General features: G+C 36.0%; 1 protein-coding gene across 6 annotated transcripts in view; it reads left to right on the plus strand.

Annotated features, from left to right (window-relative positions):
- VIRMA (vir like m6A methyltransferase associated) overlaps positions 1-17,976 on the plus strand; it is a 49,990-nt gene that overhangs the window by 3,392 nt on the left and 28,622 nt on the right. For 2 of the 6 annotated variants that reach the window (XM_014447527.2, XM_023746395.1), the window contains exons 2-8: positions 2,628-2,743; positions 5,834-5,920; positions 7,016-7,064; positions 8,757-8,925; positions 10,932-11,054; positions 12,777-13,037; positions 14,956-16,096. In XM_014447527.2, the coding sequence (XP_014303013.1) occupies positions 2,628-2,743; positions 5,834-5,920; positions 7,016-7,064; positions 8,757-8,925; positions 10,932-11,054; positions 12,777-13,037; positions 14,956-16,096 (1,946 nt within the window). Of the gene's footprint in view, positions 1-1,652; positions 1,734-2,627; positions 2,744-5,833; positions 5,921-7,015; positions 7,065-8,756; positions 8,926-10,931; positions 11,055-12,776; positions 13,038-14,955; positions 16,097-17,976 lie in introns of all 6 variants that reach the window. The other 4 variants (XM_023746394.1, XM_023746397.1, XM_023746399.1 and 1 more) reach the window with 4 other exon arrangements.

Below are 17,976 nucleotides of genomic sequence, written 5' to 3' on the forward strand. Positions count from 1 at the left end.
AGGCACCTATCTAGACTTGATCTGGCTCATCTTTCAAGATAAAGTTGACATCTGAAAGGCGTGACAGAGGAGTGTGGGAAGATTCTAGAGCAGCGGTTCTCAACCTGTGAGTCGCGACCCCTTTGGGCAGGGGTCCTCAAACTACGGCCCGCGGGCCACATGCGGCCCGCTGAAAACATTTATCCGGCCCGCCGGGTGTTTTTGCCGCCACTGTGTGCATAGGAATTTGTTCATAGTTTTTTTTTAAACTATAGTCCGGCCCTCCAACGGTCTGAGGGACAGTGAACTGCCCCTGTTTAAAAAGTTTGAGACCCTGCCTTTGGGGGTTTCACAGGGGTCGCCTAAGACCATCAGAAAACACATATATAATTACATATTGTTTTTGTGATTAATCACTATGCTTTAATTATGTTCAGTTTGTAAGAAGGAAAATACATCCTGCATATCAGATATTTACATTATGATTCATAACAGTAGCAACATGACAGTTATGAAGTAGCAACGAAAATAATTTTATGGTTGGGGGTCACCACAACATGAGGAACTGTATTAAAGGGTCTCGGCATTAGGAAGGTTGAGAACCGCTGTTCTAGAGGGACATTTACGAGGAAATTTCCAGTTGGCAGTTGGATATAGTGGTCTGGGGCTCAGGAGGGAGGTCCTAGATGGAGATAATGGATTTGGAGTTGACTTTTGGCAGCAGATAAAATTTTATTTCTTGTAATTATGTTGATTATACTTAGCTATTCTGTCCTACTTTCCTCCCCTGTTTTGCCTTGTAGCCATGATGAATTATGCTTGCAGTTACTTGACCCTTCCACATTCTTATTTGCTTTCCTTTTGTGCATACTTCTTCCTTTGCCTGGAAAGATCTTCCTTCTCTTACACTGATAAAGTTGACATCAGTGTAAGAGATTGTTTCCTTGAAGAATTAATTAGCTCAGGTTCTACTTCTTTTGGGAAAACTTACCCCCCTCCCCCAAATCTGAGTTAGGTAAGTACCCCTCGGAATTTTCATAGTTTCCTGTGTGAGTCTGTATCTTAGTAAGTTATTTGTCTACCACAATAGGTTGTTCCTTAATGGCAGAGGTTGTCTTGCCTTTGTATCCACAGGACCTAGTATAATTTGAGACATAATAGACATTTAATAAATGTTTAGAAATAATTATTGAATAAAAGTCATAGCATCTAATACAGAAAATTTTCTATTTATAAACAAAATAGATTTTGAAAGGCTGTAAAAAGCTTAAGTTCATTTTTGTAGGTCCATAGTGTCTATACCCTAACTACTACTAATACCATTCATTAATTAGTGGCAGGCAGGGTAGAGGAGGATAGAATTGATAAACTTTTGTTCTAAGCTTCTTTTGTAAAATATTAATGAGAATGTATAACCATGTCAGTAAAGGAGCTTCTATGTACAGTCATGTTGCATAACAACATTTTGGTCAATGACGGACTGGATATATGACATTATATCTTTGAGAGTTAATGCATTTTAATAAACATATTAAGATTTCTATGCCCTATATATTTAATTATAATCTCTGAGTTTAAATTGCAAAATTGGGATGCCATCCCTCTGTCACATATTAGGAAAGACAAACTTGAACAATATTTTGGTCTGTTGATATGCATAATATTCTTTGCAGCTTCAAGAGAGACTGAAGACTCGGTCTTTCTAGATGCAAATAATGTGAACCATTCTTCTCATTATGAACTTTGACCACTAGGTAATGATGACTGACTGAACTCCTAAGAAAAATTGATGTAAAATAGTCCAAAACCAGTGTGAAACTTTCTTTTAAAATTATTGATTATAAGAGCTTCATTTGTTTGATCTTATGTCAAATGATAGAAAGAAATAAGTATATACTAAATTTATGCTATCCATTTCTTTTATTATGATAAACTTAGTTTGTGTAATTTTTTCTTTTTTAAATTTCAGAGAGGGTTTGCCTCAACTATTCTGTGCCTTGATAGTAGTTAGTGTGTTACGTTTAAGAGATTAAGCTAATTTTAATACAGATCCACAATCCCTTATAATTCAGAAATTATTAAATGCTAGAAAAATCTGCCCTGAATTCATTTGAGCATGTAATCTGATCTGAACTGACATGATGCTAGTTCGAATCTTTATTTAGTGTGAATGTTTATATATGTAACTGCAGAAATATTAATGTTTTGATGAAAAGGTACTGTCCCAGAAGCCACTGTGGGTATTAAATAATAAGCAGTATTTGTATCATATTAGCTTTTTAAAGATCTGAAAAAAGTCAGGATTCTAAAAGGTATCTGACTTCAGAGGTTTCCAATAAGGGATTGTAGGTCTGTATTGGCCTAAGCAAAACATCAGGGAGGAAAATACGCTGTAGAAAATGTTATTATACAAATGGAAAGATTTAACTAGGTACATTTTATCATCAGCTATTTTAAAAAAGAATGATTTATATAGTATTATAAGTAATATAATAGCAATGTTTTAATGATAAGGAGTTTATTTTAAGATTATTTGTGACATTCTGAATGAAACAAATTGAAGATGAATAATTTTTTTTGAAGATGAGTAAATTTTGACTTAGACAGTGTTTTACTTACAGTATGTCCTTCCCCTCCCCTTTTTAAAGCAAAGTTCTCATATAGATGTGGTTCGTTTTCCATGTGTGGTTTATATCAATGAAGTCCGAGTCATACCCCCAGGAGTAAGAGCCCATAGCAACCTGCCTGACAATAGAGCATACGGGTAAGTTAGCTTTCCTTTTAAAAGTATTTTTGACTAAAGGTTTTCCTAGTAATATTTTTTTTTGGTAATTTATGTATTTTTTTAAAAAATTATTGAATTTATTAGGGTGACATTGGTTTAAAAAATTATATAGATTTCGGTAGAAACATTCTTTTTTTTTTTTTCTCAAGGAAAGAAAATTAATGTTTTATTATAAGTTTTAGAAAAAAGAGAGGGGGAAACTTCCTAACTCATTTTATTAGGCTGGTATTACCTTAAGCCAGATAAAGACAGCAAAAGGAAAGGTAACTATAAGTCCATTTTACTTATGAACAATATGTAAAAATCCTAAACAACATCCTATCTAATAAAGAGGGAATATGCTAATTGACTGCCCAGCCCTCAAAGATGGCGGTGCCCACAGCCAATAAGGAGGGAATATGCTTATTGACTGCCACGCCCTCAAAGATGGCAGCGCCCACAGCCACAAGATGGCCAGCAGGGGAGGGCAGTTAGGGGTGACCAGGCCGGCAGGGAAGGGCAGTTAGGGGTGACCAGGCCAGCAGGGAAAGGCAGTTGGGGGCGACCTGGCCGGCAGGGGAGGGCAGTTGGGGGTGATCGGGCCGGCAGGGAGTGGTTAGGGGGTGATCGGGCTGGCAGGCAGAAGCGGTTAGGGGCAATCAGGCAGGCGAGCGGTTGGGAGCCAGCAGTCCCGGATTGTGATAGGGATGTCCGAATGCCGGTTTAGGCCCGATCCCCTGAGGGGTCCCAGATTGGAGAGGGTGCAGGCTGGGCTGAGGGACACTCCCTCCCCCCCAGTGCACAAATTTCGTGCACCAGGCCTCTAGTATATATAACTAAATCCATCAGTATGTTACAAATATTGGATCAAGTAAGGATGATTTATTTAGCTTCAGAAATTCTGTCAATGTAACTCACTGTATTGACTAAATAGAACTCTTTAATAGTGATCTTGATAAATGCAGCAAAAGCTTTTAATAAATTTCAACATTTATTAATGATTATAAAACTTCTGCATGCTCAGCTTCTGCCAGTAGAGTTATATGCTTCCGAAGCCTCAGTTGTGTTTGTTCCCAAAGCTCTTCATACCAATTGTCTTTGCTATTTGAATTATGTAATTTAGTTAAATGTTATATGAACAAAAGCATTTTAATTGTGAAGAAGAACTGTTGCTCTGAAAGTTCAATATAACGTTTTAGAAACACTTGTTAAAGACAAGTCAATAATAAATTTTACTATAAGATCTTTGTATTCCTTGTCATAGTTAAAAGCAAAGGTCTTGGTCCTATATCAAAGGAAGCATATTTTTAAATGCAAAATTTTAAGATAATATTTTATAAGTAAAAATATCAACAGAATAAATCCTAAATCTTTATGTTGCATTGTAAATTGACTCTAGGTTTTCTGTATAATTCATATATCATTATAAACTTAAAAAGAGTAATTACTTGGCCTAAGTATTAGTTTAAAATTTTTCTTATTTATTCATTTTCCTTTAAATTAGTGGAAATAGTTTTATAGTAATTTCCCAAAATATTCTAGGGTGGCATAATGTAGTAGATGAAGTATTTTTAATCTTTTTCCTTGAAAATAAATAAGAATTAATCTGAATATTTAGAAATATATTTTTATTATGTAATTACACTTTTTAATACTATTTTAATAATAGTTTTCCTGACTTATTGACAATCTTCTTAGCCTGGTACATATGTCTTTTTAAAAATATGTAGCTTCACATTAGCCATTAGTTGTACTTAGCAAGTTGTTATTTGAAGCTTCTCTTTTTTTATTTTTTATTTTTTATTTTATTTATTATTATTTTTTAAATATATTTTATTGATTTTTCACAGAGAGGAAGGGAGAGGAACAGAGAGTTAGAAACATCGACGAGACAGAAACATCGATCAGCTGCCTCCTGCACACCTCCCACTGGGGATGTGCCCGCAACCAAGGCACATGCCCCTGACTGGAATTGATCCCGGGACCTTTCAGTCCGCAGGCCGACGCTCTATCCACTGAGCCAAACCAGTCACAGCGCTTCTCTTTTTTTAGGCTCTGTTGGAAATAAAATGCAACACATGGTCACTAACATGGAGTTGCTGATAATTTTATAACAACTGATATAAAACAGGAATTTGATCTTTGTAATATGAATATTCATCTTTTGATTTTAATTACATGAATTGGAGATCTAAACTAAAGTTTGGTTGTGGAAACATGAATATATATATAATAAATATAACTATATGGATTTTTAGCATATAGCCTACGTATTAAACTTATGTATCAATACCACATTTTATTATGTGCATGCTGTGATAGCTCATTTTCTATTATGTGGAGTTAAATCAGCTACTTAGTGGTAAGTGTTATGGTACAGATTCCAAGTTAAGGACTCATGTTTTCATAATTGTGATATAAAATCTTCACATATTTTCAGGTCATTCAAAAGTAAAACAAATGCAAAACAAAGCAAGAATGTTTAATGTTTAAGCTGAGAAATCATTATGATTGACTCTTTTTTTCCATGTTTAAGGAAATAAAAATTAATGGTTTCTATAATTTCTTTTCTTCCTACTTTTCCTATAAAGGGAGAATTTGTAGAAGGGAAAGGAGTAATGATGGTGTATCCTGCAGTCTACTCTAATTGTATTGCTTTTGGTTAAGAACGGTCTATTAGTTATCTATTTCTGCATAACAAATTAAATGAGTTTAGCAGCCTAAAACAGTAAAACATTTATTATCTCACTATTTCTGAGGGTCAGGAATCTGGAAGTCGCATAGTTGGCTCAAGTTTCCTCTTGAGGTTATGGTTAAGCTATGGGCCTGGCTGCAGAGCCCAGAGATTTGCCGAGGGCTGGAGAATTTGTTTTGAACTCTCCTGTTGGCAGGACATTTCAGTTCCTTGCCAGGAGACCGTCTCTTTGAGGTGCTCATGTCAAACATGGAGTCCTCAAGAGTTATTTCAATCTTAGGAATATTATATCTTAATTCTAGAATTGATCTTAAATTTGTAATTACTTTTTTTTTGGTTATAATTTGAACTGTTTATTGCAAAGGCTGACATTTTCAACTTTGTTTTATTCACAGGGAGACATCTCCGCACACATTTCAGTTAGACTTATTCTTTAACAATGTAAGCAAACCAAGTGCCCCTGTTTTCGATAGATTGGGAAGGTATGTACCTACTGGGTAATTTCACCAGAAACTCATGAATTCGTAAGCAAGCCTCTTCATTTTTTAGATAGACGAAGGGTATGTTTGGTGGTAGACTCCAGAACCCAGGGTTTAATTTTATCAGTTGGCAATATTAAAGAAGTGACATGCTCCTAAAAAGATGTTGAGTTTATTTACAAAATAAAATTTTAACTGTATGAAACATTAGCCGTCTTTTGTTTGCTTTTTATGGGTGTACTCATTTCTTATACATATCATGATTTGATAATAACCTAATTTGGAAAAGATTGCCTTTTGATTCTTATTAAACTATGTAAGTATATTGAAAGCTAATGTTTTGTCTGTTTTTTATATCACTACTGCATAATTTAAAATTCCAATGAGAATTTTGTTAATAGGTAATTCCTTTTTGGATTATTTAATACATGTAGGTATTATTAAAACTAGTTGCTTTGATTTCTGCAAAATAATTGACCATTAAATGGGTTTACTTAGAATTCATTTATAAAATAAAAAATTTAAAAGGCAGGAAAAAAAGGAAACATTTCTATGTTTATCGGGAATTAACCGTTTTTTTTAGACTTAGTCTTTCATTGATTATTAAATTATATTGATAATTTAACCTTTTAATGATGGGAAGCTAGATCATCTGAAGCAGCTAATTTTTAATATTGTAGAATGTTTTTCTTATGTCAGTATCTATTTGATAAAAATAGGTGCCTTTTTAAATTTTGGTCCCAGTATAGTAAATTTTTTGAAGACTATAATGCTATGGTTCTTTACTCTGGCTGTACATTAGAATTGCTTGGGGGATTTTTAAAAAATACTGATACATATACTCACCCCAAATCAATTATATTAGAAATCTCTACAGGGTTCATTTTATACTTAAAACACACACACACATACTCGCACGCGCACACACACACACACACACAAAACACTTTGGGGGGAGTAAATAAAACCCAAACTTTGTAGTTTATTAAATTAAAATTTAGCATGGTTTTATTAAAATATATGAAACTAGGAAGACTTCTTCACAAACTGTAATGTTCAGTATTTGAGCCTATATATTTATTCCTACTCTTTTGGCAGCCTGGAATATGATGAGAATACGTCTATCATCTTTAGACCCAACTCAAAGGTAATTGTGGAAATAATTTTTCAATTTGTTACTGTTTGTTTTCACCTCCATTCAGAGTTTTTGGTCCAAGTAAACCAGTGATGCAGATTGTCAGCTTATTTGTAGGATATCATCATTACTTTCCTCTTGTATCCAGAAACTATTTTAAAATGGAGCAAAGACATTGTAATGTCATTCTTGACCTATAAAGCTCTTTTTTCTCCTAATTTTATATTTGAGTCAGGAAGAGGTCAGTGTCTGTGCTTTCCTTCTTATATTTAGGTGGGTAAGTTCAGAAGATGATAAATAGGTCATCTTATTTGCAGAATAAAAATATTAAACACTATTGTGCCTTAGTTAAGGTTTCCTAAAAAATACATATTTCATATTTCTTCCTTTCATATCAAAAGTATGCCTTTTTTCTTGATATACAAAATGCCATTCTAGAAGCATCTAGATCTGAATCATGGAAGATCTTAAATGCAAAAATAATTGTGATCTAAATTGAAATTACTCAGCACACTGTTTGTTTTTGGTGGGGTATGGGTGTTTAATCCTCTGTGCCCTGTTTGGACTAAAAATGTCCTTCCTTATTTCTTTATCTTCCTTCTAATTGGATTTCTGTTTAGAGTCTGTCAATCCGTGGGCATAGTCTTTAAGCCTTTTTTCTTGTTCTCAGTTTCCCTTTACTGGAGTTTGCTAGAGTTAGCCAGGAGAATAATAATTTGTTCCTTATTGTACCTCTAGAAGGGGTTATATTACCACTTATTACTTCATCTTTACCTAACATGGTAGAGTGTAACAGGAACTCAGAAGTCAGGGGCTAGCTAGTCCAGGTTTTTCTACTAACACTCTGATTTTCTTATTTGTTGATAATATTTGCTCTGACTACCTCTCATAGTTATTGTGAATATAGAGGAATTAATGTAGATAAGTTCTGGAAAAAATTGTCATTTTTATTTTATAAGAGTATTGAAGATTAATGTCATTGATAAAGTCTTTGATCATTTTAGGAGAAAGTTTTGCATATTAATGTATTTTAAATAAAGGATGTAACATATATAAATATATGTCCTCCCTCAATTTATTGTCTTCAAATCTTTGGTAATCATTCACCCCATTTGACATTTGTGAGCAGATTAGTGACACAGACACCGTGGTGACATGTCATGTGTCACGCTGTAGGACTTTGTTGTCTAATGAATAATCCCATCCACCCACAGAGCAAAAACAATTCGTTTAATGCTTTGTAAGTACAACATGGCTACATAAAATATTACCTGCATGTTTGAGTTGGGCATGTAAAAAGAATGCTATACAATTTTATGGACTTTATAAATGTTGAGGCTGAGCACAATTTATACTTTTGTGCACCTCCATGACTCCTGTAACTATTGGAATTTAATTAATTAATTGGCAGTAACTCTCACTTAATTTCACTCTCATTTCTAATCCCTTAGTTAGGAATCTTACGCTTTTTGAACAGGATTCACATATGGTGTGGGACTGGTGATGTCCTTGAGACAGGGTTAGAGATGGTAACTAGAGGGCCATATGAAAGCTGTGCCTCTGGATGAATTTTCACCAATATTGACCTTTGCATTTTCAGCATACTTTTAAGGACTTTAGTTGAACCACAAAGTAATTTGATATCAATTTGCTTCTAGCATATTAAAACATGAATTTGAAAGATATTTTCCCTTAACAAACCAGGTGAATACTGATGGTTTGGTGCTAAGAGGCTGGTATAATTGTCTGACACTGGCGATATATGGATCAGTGGATAGAGTGATAAGTCATGACAGAGACTCTCCACCACCACCACCTCCACCTCCACCACCTCCTCAACCACAACCAAGTTTGAAAAAGAATCCAAAACATGGTGAGAACTTTAAACTTGCTTTTGTCAGTGACATTTATGTTCATTATAGCAGGAAAAAGGTAATACAAAGAGCTCTTCTATCTTCTGAACGTTGCTTAAGACTTGACAAGGTATTTATCAGTTTCCCATTCTTTCCTATAAGAGTTTCTTTTTATATTGGTTACATTTTATTTTCTTCCTCTACTTTCCTACAATGCTTCTAAAAATTATTTTTAAAAATGTAAATATGTAAATGATAATATAATCAAGTGGTTATTCATAGTTTACTGTAAAAATTATCTCTAAAAGAATTGAAGAAGCCTGGCCGGTGTTGCTCAGTGGTTGAGCCAGGAGGTCATGGTTCGATACCTGGTCAAGGCACATGCCTGGGTTCCAGGCTTGATCCCCAGTAGGGGGTGTGCAGGAGGCAGCTGATCAATGATGTTTCTCTCTCGTTGGTGTTTCTGCCTTTCTATCCCTCTCCCTTCCTTGCTCTAAAATCAATAAAAACATTAAAAAGAAAGAATTGAACAATAGGCAATAAATTTGGTATATATTTTTGGGATACTCATTTTAAAAAATAATTTTTTATTTTTCAATTACAGCTGACATGTAATATTATTAGTTCCAGGTGTACAAGCCAGTGATTTATTTATATAACCCACAAAGTGATCACCCTAATAAATCTTGTACCCATCTGACACTATACATAGTTAATTCAATACTATTGACTATATTCTCTATGTTGTACTTTACATCCCCATGATTATTCTGCAACTGCCAGTTTGAGCTTCTTTTTTTTTTAAGCTGCTTATTTTTCCAGAACCAGAATCCAATCAAGCATTTGGTTGTCTTTTAAGTTTTTGGAAACATAGAACAATCATCCCTGACCCTTTTTTTTTTATTTCAGAGAGGGAGGGAGGGGGAGAGAGAGAGAGAGAGAGAGAGAGAGAGAGAGAGAGCGCGCGAGCAACATCAATAATGAGAGAGAATCATTGATTGGCTGCCTCCTGCATGCCCCCTACTGGGGGGGGGATTGAGCCTGCAACCTAGGCATGTGCCCTTGGCCGAATCGAACCCGGGACCCTTCAGTCCGCAGGCTGACGCTCTGTCCACTGAGCCAAACTGACTAGGGCCAGTTTGTACTTCTTAATCCCTTCACCTTTTTCACCCATCTCTGCAATTCTCCTCCCATCTGGCAAAAGTAAAAATGTTCTCTGTATCTGAGTCTACTTGTTTATTTTATTTTTTAGATTCCACATATAACTGAAACCAAATGGCATTTGTCTTTCTCTGTCGGACTTATTTCACTCAGCACAGTACGCAGGTGCATCTGTTTTGTTGCAGATAGCAAGATTTTATTGTTTCTTGTGGCTGAGTCATATTCCATTATATGTACCCTTCATTCTCTTTGTTGAATGTATTAATAGATCATTCTTTTTTTAAAATATATGTTTTATTGATTTTTTTTTACAGAGAGGAAGGGAGAGGGATAGAGATTTAGAAACATCGATGAGAGAGAAACATCGATCAGCTGTCTTCTGCACACTCCCTACTGGGTATGTGCCAGCAACCAAGGTACATGCCCTTGACCAGAATTGAACCTGGGACCCTTCAGTCCACAGGCCGACGCTCTATCCACTGAGCCAAACCAGTTAGGGCTGTATGAATGTATTATAGTCTAGTTAACCAGTCGGTCATTGAAGGATATTTAGGTAGTTTCCAGTTTTTGATTGTTGCACATAAAGCTGTTGTGAACATTCATGTACACCTTCCTGTAGAAAATAAGTTAATTTCTCTGGGATAATGTCCAAGAGTATACACATTATATTTTGGTATGTGGAAAGTCAGAAACTCTTTCATTAATATAAATTAGCAAAATTTCTATTTGACATCAGGACAGAAAAGTTGATCAATAAATCCTGAAGATGAAAAACTCAAATCATGAGTAGTATTTTTGTCATGCATTCATTTCTCTATACTTCAATAACTTGAAAGTTCTTTTTCTGTCTCTAATAAAACTCTAGCTGATGGGGAGAAAGAAGATCAGTTTAATGGAAGCCCTCCAAGACCACAGCCAAGGGGACCAAGAACTCCACCAGGACCCCCTCCACCCGATGATGATGAAGATGATCCTATGCCTTTGCCAGGTACAAATAAAATCAGTACTAGTTTTTTTTAACCCTTTTGATTAATGTTAATAGTGCTTTTTGATTAAAGAAAAGAAATTAGATGCTAGTAATAAAATCTTGATGAATGGTCCTCCCCCTTCATATTTTTTTGTTGGCATATGAACTTAAAAAAAAAAAAATCAGTTAATTCATTTAAAGCTGTCACAACATTGCTTTGAAAATAAAGTGTTAATGTGTTATAGTGTTATGCACAAAGAGTACCAGTAAAAATAAGGACTATATAGTAGAAGAGATAAAGGTCTTCATATTTATTTATTTATTTATTTATTTATTTATTTATTTATAAATATATTTTATTGATTTTTTACAGAGAGGAAGGGAGAGGGATAGAGAGTTAGAAACATCGATGAGAGAGAAACATCGATCAGCTGCCTCCTGCACACCTCCTACTGGGGATGTGCCCGCAACCGAGGTACATGCCCTTGACCGGAATTGAACCTGGGACCTTTCAGTCCGCAGGCCAGCGCTCTATTCACTGAGCCAAACCGGTTAGGGCAAGGTCTTCATATTTAATAGATAAGAAGAAAAGAACTAGTTTATGGTGTTAGAACATAAAATATTATACTTGATTAACTTTGTCTATATAAAGTTGTACAGTATATACTCTTAATATTTTTTAAAAACAAGTTTTTTATAAAAAGTATAAGCTAAATCATTCAAAATGTCACTAAGTAATTGCAGTTTCCAATCCTGCTGCCTCATGTTATTTAAACTATTAAAATAATCTGTGCCTTGAGGACCTGAATAGATGTTTTTTTAAAAAGGACATACAGATGTCCAATAGACATATGAAAAGATGCTCAACATTAATCACCAGGGAAATGCAAATTAAAACCACAATGAGCTATCACCTCACACCTGCCAGAGTAGCTATCATCAGTAAATCAACAAACAACAAGTGTTGGTGAGGATGTGGAGAAAAGAGAACTTTAATGCATAGTTGATGGGAAGATAAATTAGTGCAGCCACTATGCAAAACAGTATGGAGGTTCCTCAGAAATTAAAAATAGAACTATCTGAGTCAATAATTCCACTTCTGGGTATTTATCCTAAAAAATCCAAAACACTAATTTGAAAAGATATATGCACCCACATGTTTATTGCAGCATTATTTACAGTAGCCAAGATATGGAAGCAATCTAGGTGACCATTGTTAGACAAATGGATAAAGAAGAGATAAATATATACAATGGAATATTACTCAGTCATAAAAAAAGAATGAAATCTTACCACTTGCAACAACATGGATGGAGGTAAAGGGTATTGTGCTAAGTCAGACAGAGGAAAAAACAAAACCATATGATTTCACTTATATGTGGAATCTAAAAAGAAATAAATGAAGAAACAAAATAAACTTATAGAGAACAAATTGATAGTTGCCAGATGGAAGGGGTTAGGAGAATGGGTGAAGAAGGTGAAAGGGATTAAGAAGTACAGATTGCCAGTTATAAATTGGTCATGGGGATATAAAGTACAGCATTGGGAATATAGTGAGTATTATTGGAATAACTGTGTATCATGGTGTCAGATAGTTACTAGACTTATCACTGTGATCACTTTTTAAAGTATATAAACGTCTAATCACTCTGCTGTACACCTGAGACGAATACAATAATATTGTATGTTGTAAATGAAAAGTAAATTTTAAAAAATAATCTGTGCCTTAAATCAATTTTTCAGTGTCTGGTGACAAGGAAGAGGATGCTCCACATAGAGAAGATTACTTTGAGCCCATTTCTCCTGATCGGAATTCTGTTCCCCAAGAAGGTCAATATTCTGATGAAGGAGAAGTAGAAGAGGAACAGCAAGAAGAAGGAGATGATGATGAGGATGATGTGGATGGAGAGGAAGAAGAGGATGAGGATGAGGATGATCGCCAAACAGTAGACAGTATTCCTGAAGAGGAAGATGAAGAGGAAGAAGGTGAAGATGATGAAGAAGGTGAGTTATATCAGCTAGGACTTTTTGGTTTTAAGTGCTAGAAGCTAATTTGATGTACCTTTGAGCTATGCAAAAGAATTTATAATAAACACTATAGGCCCGATGCACGAAATTTGTGCAAGGGTAGGCCTTTGCAGCCCTGGCTGCCTCCCGGCCCCAGCTGCCAGGGCCCTCACAACTCCTGCTGTCTCGTGGCCCCGCCTCCTGCCCACAACTGCCTTGGTCTGACGCTGTCTGCGTCTGCTACCACACACCTCTGGTCCCTGGTTCTGCAGAGCCCTCCAATCGATTGCTCTGCAGAGGGTGGCCTGGGCTTCCCTCTTTGGGGTGATCGCAGAGCCCCCGGATTGATCACCCCACTGGCCAGTGGCCTGAGCCTCCCTCTACAGGCTGATTGTGGAGCGATTGCAGTCCCCCTCCCCAACCCCCCCCCCAGCAATCACATCCTACCCACCTTGGCTGGCCTGTTGCCAGTGCCTGTCATAGCCATAGCGTCTGGACGGTCGTTCTGCTGTTTGGCTCTTTGGTCGATTTGCATATTATGCTTTTATTATTATAGATAGGCATTTAAGAAACCCAAGGGTTGGAATGTAACTGGGCTTCCAGACTTGACTAGAGGTTGGATTTCCGTCTTTTCTTTGCTTTAAATTGTTATTTTATATTCTGTCAACTAGTTTTTCTATTCACCCCACAGCTTTAATCTCCTCTTTTTATTCAACCAGTTTACCTGGCTGTATCTCGGTTCCATTTCCAATTTCCTGGGAGAGAGATTTTGTTTGGCTTGCTACGCTATAAGTTGCGCTTTGATGATACCATCAGCTTTGATCAGGGAAGCAGGGTCATGCAGCAAATACATAGTGACTAAGAGTAAGGAATGTTGTAAGATGGGTGGAGTTCCTAAAGATGTCTGCCACCTAGATATTTCAGCAAAAAGTTACATTAGTTTTAGAAATTCAGGGAGAAAAGAATCTCAGTACAGAAATATGTGATGGCATGATGCTAAGACTACTTTAGGCTTTGCTTTTTTTAGAAGCAAAAACAGAAAGATACTCAAGCTGTTGGACTCCTCATTTGTCCAAGAAATGGCATATAATGTTAAAGCATTTATGCAAAATGACAGATAATCTGCCTTGTTTTTTTCTAAAATAGTGAAGATTGGAGTTATTCTGCATGAGAGTGAGGCTAATTTCAGCATCACAGAGGCCCTTTTACAAGGTATAAATAATTAGGTTGAGTGATACTTTCTTTTTAAAGAAGAGCCTTTTTTTAAAAAAAATAGTTTATTGGTTTTTAGAGAGAGAGGAAAAGAGAGGGAAAGAGAGAAACATCAATGTGAGAGTGCAACATCAAATGGCTGCCTCCTATACACCCCCTACCAGGATTTGAATCTGCAACCTGGGCATGTTCCCTGATCAGGAATCGAACCGACAACCTCTTGGTGCATGGGATGGTATCCAACCAACTGAACCATACCTGCCAGGGCGAGTGATACTTTTTTAGCTTTTCCCATTCCCAGAACATCAAGTAATCCTTTTTTAGATGTATTGTAATTTGACTGGCAAATAGTAGTTAGATTTCAGATAGGCTGTTTTCTTTATCAGAGGACATTTTAGTAGAGAAGGTGAGAGAATAAGGCTAGTTAATTTCTAATTTTTTGTGTGTGTGTGAGGAAAAGATACCGGTAGCATATTTAGTTGTAAAGCTGAGCAGAGATAATAGAAGACGTTGCTTATGAAGTTTCTTCATAATTATTATAAATGTTGATAATTGTTAAGATGTTGGGGCAGAAGTTAATTTTGTTGAGGAAATCATTCTTATTTTTGCCATGCTATTAAATAAACTGTTTTTGATTAATTAGATTTTTTTCCATGAAACAACAATGATGTAATATTTAAATATTATCCAAACTAATTTTCAGGGGATGATGGTTATGAACAAATTTCCAGTGATGAAGATGGAATTGCTGACTTGGAACGTGAAACATTTAAGTATCCAAACTTTGATGTTGAATACACTGCAGAAGACTTAGCTTCGGTTCCTCCTATGACATATGATCCATATGATAGGGAACTTGTGCCACTTTTATACTTCAGCTGTCCATACAAGACGACTTTCGAAATTGAAATCAGTAGAATGAAGGATCAAGGTCCAGAAAAAGAAAATTCTGGGGCAATAGAAGCCTCAGTGAAGTTAACTGAACTGTTAGATTTATATCGGGAAGACAGAGGTGCAAAATGGGTAACGGCTTTAGAAGAAATTCCAAGTTTAATAATAAAAGGATTAAGTTATTTGCAATTGAAAAACACGAAACAAGACTCCTTTGACCAGTTGGTAGACTGGACCATGCAAGCTTTAAATTTACAAGTAGCCCTTCGCCAACCCATTGCCTTAAATGTCCGACAGCTCAAAGCTGGGACCAAATTAGTGTCCTCACTAGCAGAATGTGGAGCTCAAGGAGTCATGGCACTGCTCCAAGCAGGAGTGATCAATGGATTATTTGAGCTCCTGTTTGCTGATCATGTCTCATCTTCCCTTAAGTTAAATGCTTTTAAAGCTTTGGACAGTGTCATCAGTATGACAGAAGGAATGGAAGCTTTTTTAAGAGGTAGACAGAGTGAAAAAAGTGGCTATCAAAAACTTCTGGAGCTCATACTTTTGGATCAGACTGTGAGGGTTGTCACTGCTGGTTCAGCTATCCTTCAGAAGTGCCATTTCTATGAAATCTTGTCAGAGATTAAAAGACTTGGTGACCATTTAGCAGAGAAGACTTCATCTGTTCACAACCACAGTGAACCTGATCATGACACAGATACTGGACTTGAAAGAACAAACCCAGAATATGAAAACGAGGTAGAGGCTTCAATGGATATGGATCTTTTGGAATCCTCAAATATAAGTGAAGGGGAAATAGAAAAGCTTATTAATCTCCTGGAAGAAGTTTTCCATTTAATGGAAACTGCACCTCATACAATGGTCCAGCCTCCTGTTAAGTCTTTCCCAACGATGGCGCGAATTACTGGACCTCCAGAGAGGGATGATCCATATCCTGTTCTCTTTAGGTAAGGCTGCTTTGGTTTGGGGAAATGATTTCACAGATGATTAGAGGCAATTAAATGTGGTTGATTTTTTAAAAAAATGTCTATGTAATGCATATCTGTGTAAGGATACTTGATATTTCAAAATAGCTGTGAGACTGAGAAGTATGTTACAGTGGGTGAACTGTATTTTGTTAGCATTTAAAGTAGTAATAGCAACTCAAGTTAGATATAGAATTATCAACAACAATGCTTATATAAGCACATCTATGAGCAAGAATAAATGAGAAACTGCTGAGTTGCTTTTAGAAAGGTGGTATAAGAGGATGGGTGACATAAGGAGAGCTTTTCTGTATGAACCTCTTTTTACCTTTATTCCTCTAATATATTGTAACTTAAATTTATATTTTACTAACTTTAAAGTCCTGGTTAAACATATCTTTAAGGCTTAATTAGCATTTGTTTCTGCCATCTAACTTTCTTGTTAGCTGTTGATAGAGTTTTGCCCACGGTAGATTTTTTAAATTTCTTTTTAATTTTTGAGACTTTTTTAGGGGCATTTTGTCTGTAAATAATTTTATAACTAATGGAAAAATGCTATTTTTATTATTTTATTTCCTATATCTGTGATTTATCTGATTGAATTTGCCTTGATTTGGGGAATAGTGCAGTAACACAAAATAGGGTGTTTGTTCACTCTTAAAGTCTATGCCCTGTCCATTCTTGTTTTTAGCTGAAACAGATCTTGCCTTAGTTTGAGTTCTTATAAGGAGGAATAAGAGATAATATTTGTGAGAACAGTTATCTGGTATGAGGCCAAGAGTACAATTGTAGGGGTTTGGCTTAGAACAAGATAAAAGAAACCTTATGAATACACAAATATAGCCAAAACCGGTTTGGCTCAGTGGATAGAGCGTCAGCCTGCGGACCTAAGGGTCCCAGGTTCGATTCCGGTCAAGGGCATGTACCTGGGTTGCGGGCACATCCCCAGTGTGAGATGTGCAGGAGGCAGCTGATTGATGTTTCTCTCTCATCGATGTTTCTAACACTTGGAGTGCGGGTGAATTTCCCGCCAAAATATAAGATGGCTCTGTCTTTTGGTTTTGTTCCATCCACCAAAAGGGTGGATTACAAACAAATATTTGGTAATACGCAGTTACAATCGGCCCGAGTTTACACGTTTCCCGCACTCCACCGCAAATCTATATGAACCGAGTTAAAGACGGCTCCCGCGGAGTACGCGCAATTCACGCGAGCCGACTTAACTCGTTTCCCGCACTCCAAGTGCTAACTCTCTATCTCTCTCCCTTCCTCTCTGTAAAAAAATCAATAAAATATATATATATGAATACACAAATATAAATTTATAGTATAGTAAAGGAGCCAAGACACTTCTCACTGGTTACTTTATTTTTAGTAAAGTGGGAGGTAAAGTCATGCACTGAGGATGACTGAGGGTAGTGAGTATAGGAAATTTTCAAATAGTCACTCAGGAGAAACTAGTAATTAATGACCTATTAAATCTTGTTTTTTCCACTATAACTGAAGGAGGTATGTTTGGGTATCAGACTTTAGGAAATAAAGAGTCTGAAATTCTACATTAAAGAATTCAGATTTTGTTTTTAGAATGTGGAAAGATCTTGAATATCGATATGATATGATCAAAGTTGTGTTCAAAGATTATTTGTTGCAAGATGTATTGCAGTGGAAAAGAAATTGGGGTTACTGGTTAGATAAACTGGTCTGAAGATTCTAGGTTCTAGGTGTTGTGTTAAGTACTGGGCCTAAATAATGGCATTTACAGGGAATGGAAAGACAAATATTATGCAACTATCAAGAGAATCTGTAAAAGAACAGTTATTGGAACTGTGGTGGTTTTGTTGACAAAAACTGGTAAATCGGAG

This window comes from Myotis lucifugus, unplaced genomic scaffold (genome assembly GCF_000147115.1).
Source record: "Myotis lucifugus unplaced genomic scaffold, Myoluc2.0 scaffold_673, whole genome shotgun sequence".
Classification (NCBI taxonomy): Eukaryota; Metazoa; Chordata; class Mammalia; order Chiroptera; family Vespertilionidae; genus Myotis; species Myotis lucifugus.